Source organism: Mastomys coucha, unplaced genomic scaffold (genome assembly GCF_008632895.1).
Source record: "Mastomys coucha isolate ucsf_1 unplaced genomic scaffold, UCSF_Mcou_1 pScaffold18, whole genome shotgun sequence".
Taxonomy (NCBI): domain Eukaryota; kingdom Metazoa; phylum Chordata; class Mammalia; order Rodentia; family Muridae; genus Mastomys; species Mastomys coucha.
The window spans coordinates 74,108,676-74,113,399 of record NW_022196900.1 but is presented as its reverse complement, the minus strand read 5'-3'; the positions used below and the strand labels follow the sequence as shown (position 1 = coordinate 74,113,399).

The following is a 4,724-nucleotide window of genomic DNA, read 5'->3' as shown; positions in this document are numbered from 1 at the left end:
CCTGCCTCTGCCTCCCAAGTGCTGGGGTTAAAGGTGTGCGCCACCTTGCCCGGCTCCAGTAACTTTGTATTGTTACACTCTAAGTCCTAAAGTGTTTTTCTCCATTTTTCCAGTCAGAACACTATATGCAGTGCAAGATTCTTGCTGATTGGTCCAGGATGCAATTCCAGTAAATGATCCTCTACTTGGCTGGAAAATAATTGGGCAGAGGTCTACCCTTGAATCTAAATCTTGAGTTCCCTCTATATTGGAAGCTTGATTCTGGATAGATTTCTGTCCTGAGAAAGCTGAGCTGAGTGAAATTTGACAACGCTGGCTTTGGTAAATCGTGGCCGTTTTCAGAGAATTGGATGCCAGCCAGTTTAACTGTAAATATTTGAAGCCATTTACTCCTGGATCTACTTTATAAAAGCAAAATAAATGTAGAAGAAAATCTAGTTGGCTTTTTCAAGTTGACTAATTTAAAGGAAATTTAGTTTAAGTGTTATTTTTTTGCCACATTTAAGGATCACTGTTACAAGACACCATTTAAAAAGCTTCAGGTCTGGAAATTAGTGTTTCAGTCAAAACTGGTGAGGACTCAAGTGCTCGTCTTTATCCTTAACACTGACAAAAGCCTCTTCTGTGGGAGGTGGGGGGTCAGCAAAGCCACAACTGTGGATGAAGAAACTGGATTCCACCGAAGATGAACTGGACACCTGTAGAACATGAAAGGTAGTTTTTTGTTTTTTTTTAAGCAAAACTGGAGGAGACAAGACAAACTGAGGACAAAGTTTAAAGTAGAGCAGGACAAGTGTTCTTTTTCTGCCACATGGGATTTCATGGGTAAGTTTAAGGATCAAAAGGATTAATGTAGATAACCTTAATTGGTACACACTATCTTATAGAAGCTGCTTGGCCAACAGGCTGACCAGTTATACTCAGAAGTGGACTCACCATTGGTGGGTACTGGTATTCATGGGCACTGGCTTGGTTGATCTCTGTCAATGTCTGGGCATCTGTATCTCTTGCATTTACCAGCCTCAGGAAGAGCTCAGCCTGGCCTACCTGACAAAGGAAGTGGCACTCCATTGGAATCTTGGAGTACACCCAGTCTTTACCCTCTATACTTACCTGGGGAAACTCATTCATCTGGGCAAGGCTGAGGCTGGTGTTAGGAGAGACCCGAAGGGGGAGGCGCCAACGGCCACTAAGCACCCTCAGATCTTGGTCAAATAGCAATAGTGAGGCCCAAGCCTTTGGTTGTGGTGCCTGTGTAACTCTCTGCCAAGCCTGTAGTTCACAGATTAAAGATACCAGTGGTGATGGAGGCAGCCTGTGAAACAACCAAAGCCATGTTGGAAGGTTTAGCTGAAGTCCCATGAAGGGTACTATAGGGCTGCTTTTGGGCACAATGTACAGATTAGATGCAGCCTTTATGACCTATATCTACTAACCTGGGCACAGGCTGCCTGCTTGCAAGGATAGCACAGTTGCCCATAGGTCCAGGAGCTGAAGGTGGCGGCAAGCAAAGGGCTGGAGGTAATGCTGTGGTCCCTCCTGTATTCTGTCCATTCCTGGCCAAGCTTGTCATTAGCTGTACCCAAATCCAAGAAGCATCAAGACCCCGCAGGAAGTCATAGAAAATGACAAGGCCAGCCCTGAAGGATACAAATCTAATTACACAGAGCCCCTAATGCCTCCACCCTGCCAGTACTTAAACCCTAGATGGGTGGTGTTGGTGGGTCTCCATCAGTAGTGGTTGAGTCAAAGATGCTGTGAAGGAGAGAGCAGGGCTCACCCAGGATCATAGGGTGCAGGACCTAGAACATCTGATGCTGGTAGGAGGAAGTGGCGATCCAGACCCAATTTTCTTGTCATGGTTCCATTAAGTATCTATTGTGGACAAAAGAGTTCAGCCCTATAGAACTGCAATCTGCCCATGCTCCCCAGACTGCATGTCAAGCCAGTCATCCACCCCAACTCCGCTGACTTCCTCACAATCTTTGAAGTATCAAGGAAGTTCTGGGCTTTTGTGGAACTTGCAAGTGGTGGTACTGGGGGTGCAACTGGTGGAGGGAGGAGAGAGTTATCACACCTTCTCCTCGGGAGATCCCTCCATCCTAGAAACAAAAGTTGGCTTAAGTGAGGGAGGAGTACAGGGTCATAAACCAAAGACACAAGGATAGGTGTACAGACAGCAACATGTTACATATATTGACCTCATTCTCCCGACATGGTCCCTTTACCCCTTCAGAGTTGGGTTCCCTGGGATGGTCTAGGGAGAGGCTGCAATATTCACTGACCCCAGGGTGACAGACTCAGGACTTTCTGCTTCTGCAAGGCCAGGATTTCTGCCTCCAGGAGCATGTTTTCGGCTTCCACCGTTAGAACCTCCTCAGAGGCGGCACTTGCTTTTTCTGAGATGAATTAAAGTGAACTGTCAAGCGTTATGTAGTTCTCCAACGTTAAGGGTTTCTGTACAAGCCTAGATTTGTCAGCTGGCAATGGGTTTTTCTTCCTTGAGCTTACGTGCCTCCCATCCTAATGGTGTTCTCTCTCACTCCCTTTTCTCCTCCCAAGTGTAGGACTATCAGTGTAGAGACCGTCTAGGCTGGACCCTTTTGTTTACCCTTGCGGTTCTGCGACCGCCGCAATTCCAGGGCTGATGCTTCCACTTGCAACTGCAATATTTTGTCCAGAACGTCTGGGTCTCGGCCTCCACCGCGCACATAGGCCTCACGTAGGACCCTAGCAAGCAGGTAGCAGAAAGCGATCTCCCATACTGAACAGACTCCCGCCCCTGCCCACCCGGTGCCTAGGTCCTCACCGGATCTCTGCAGCCAGCGTTTCCGGGTTGGACCGTAGCGGCAGGCAACAGCATTCCACTACCCTATGGGGGTCCTGCTGGTTGCTGGCGTGAGGAGATGATGTCACTGACCCGCGCCCAAGGTCCCACTTCTACACCCCAGATAGGATAGCAGCTTACGAAGGCTGAGGCTGGAGTGCCTGGACGTGCGCTCCTAGCATTTGCAGCGCTCCCCGCGTCCGGCTGGCCTCTTCCCTGAGTTCTCTGAGCTCTCGCTCCAAGACAAATGGGCGGGGTAATCCTGCCCTGGGTCCAGCCACGCTGTGGAGGCGCCGTTTTAGTTCTGAGGGAGAAATGGGCAGAGTCAGGGTGAGTTCTAGCACAGCGTGGGGACCCAGAGTCTATGCCTCCCTACCTCTCACCTTCGCTGCGACGCTCAAGGGCCCAGCTTTGCGCTTCCGTCTCCGCCACGCGTCTGGCCCGGGTTCCCTGCAAGGCTCGCAGCCTCTCCCCAGGGTTCCCTGCAGTCTGGGAAGTGAGACCCCCAGTCGTCCAGGGACCCATTTCCTGCAAGTAACCCGGACCTGCGCTCTCTGTACTGGGTGATCTCCCGCAGGCACTGTCTATACATGTGAGGTTTGTAGCCATGTTCGGTGTGTACCTCCTTTGTGAGCCTCTTTAGAGCAGATGTGATGGCCTCCTGATCACGGCTCTGTTCTTGTGCCATAATCTGGGGGCAGGGAGACGAAAATGTAAGAATAATGTTTGCTGGAAAACCTGCCCCTGGCCCCTGCCGGCCCTTACCTTGGTGCCTTGCTGTCCGATAGCTACTGAAGGCTGTGATTTAAGTGTTACCTCCGGAGTCATCCGGCCAATGCAGAATCTTTTGGTGTGTGTGGCCAACAAAGCCCAGGAGCGGAAAACCATATCACAGGATTCACAGGGTAAAGGTCCTGATTCCCCAGAGTAATCAGCCATGGGATGGAATCTCTTATAGACACCAGCGTCCTACAGAGGATGTGGTGAAAGAAAAAAGGCAGACAGAAAGAGAGAAAGGGGACAAAGAATAGGCCAACTCTGTTAAGTCTCCAAGTCCTTCAAATCTATGTTTATGTTTGGGGAGGTGCCCTAGCTCCCTGGGCAGCGAGTACAGGCTTAGGCAGGCTGGGAAAATGTGCCTTGCCACCTTTGGGTGGAGCCCAGGTGAGAAAATGTCAGTTTGTTCCACCAATTGTAGTGAGTTTGGCCAAGTATGTAACAGCAGCTTTGATTTCATTGCCTATAGAAAAGGCAAGTGTCACCAGTACCACAGCTGTTCTCTGAACTGGACAGAACTCAAGCTAGAATTCCCCACTGTAGGGAACATTTCCTTTTATTCGCCTGATGTAATTTTCATCTCCTAGGCCTACTGCTTCTGTCAGTGAATCTATGCCTAGAATGTTTTCAGTCTCTGAGACTTACTATTGAATAAACACACTCATATAGCTTATACTCAAAGCTGGCTGACTCAACTCAGTTGTTCTATCTCTAGTCCTCTCTAAACCGTCTGATTCAAACTGGCTTATCTCAGCTTCGCATTGAAATACTCTACTTGGTAAAACTGCCTCTAAACTCCACTCAAGTGAACTCCAAGGTGGACTCTCCCTGCACTGCTCTTAAGTAGCATTTCTTTCCTGTCAGTGTGAGTTGAGCTTAGCCCATCTGTAAAGATCTTTTGGGGGCCTCTTGGCAGGAATTTGATATTAAGCCAGGACAAGAATGTGGGCTTTGTAGTGACCCCCGAATTACTAATATTAGCACTCTGTGGCTAAAAACCTTACCTAAGGAACTCCGGTGTTGTGATTATATTTGTCTCTGCAGAAAGCTTCCCATTTTTCCCTCCTGCCCAAGGCAAGCACAATACACAGTCAGCTGGTTTCCGAGCTGCAGCTAGCAC

The 4,724-nt window shown here is 49.0% G+C and overlaps 1 protein-coding gene across 5 annotated transcripts; it reads right to left on the bottom strand.

The window, feature by feature from the left end:
- Positions 1-438: 438 nt before the first annotated feature.
- Ccdc17 (coiled-coil domain containing 17) lies at positions 439-4,666 on the bottom strand. Of its 5 annotated transcripts, none has more exons than XM_031378289.1 (13): positions 4,609-4,666; positions 3,593-3,796; positions 3,450-3,518; positions 3,211-3,316; positions 2,969-3,131; positions 2,810-2,893; positions 2,612-2,730; positions 2,286-2,399; positions 1,981-2,102; positions 1,781-1,875; positions 1,437-1,640; positions 937-1,315; positions 439-698 (listed from the first exon to the last, which is right to left on the bottom strand). In XM_031378289.1, the coding sequence occupies exons 2-13, from the start codon at positions 3,764-3,766 to the stop codon at positions 564-566; spliced, it is 1,764 nt and encodes a 587-aa protein (XP_031234149.1). In that variant the 5' UTR covers positions 3,767-3,796; positions 4,609-4,666; the 3' UTR covers positions 439-563. The 5 variants fall into 5 exon arrangements, with proteins under 5 accessions (XP_031234149.1, XP_031234150.1, XP_031234148.1 ...); XM_031378290.1 differs by lacking the exon at positions 4,609-4,666 and having other exon boundaries at positions 937-1,047; positions 1,114-1,315; positions 3,593-3,911; XM_031378288.1 differs by lacking the exon at positions 4,609-4,666 and having other exon boundaries at positions 3,593-3,911.
- Between the last annotated feature and the right edge of the window lie 58 nt (positions 4,667-4,724).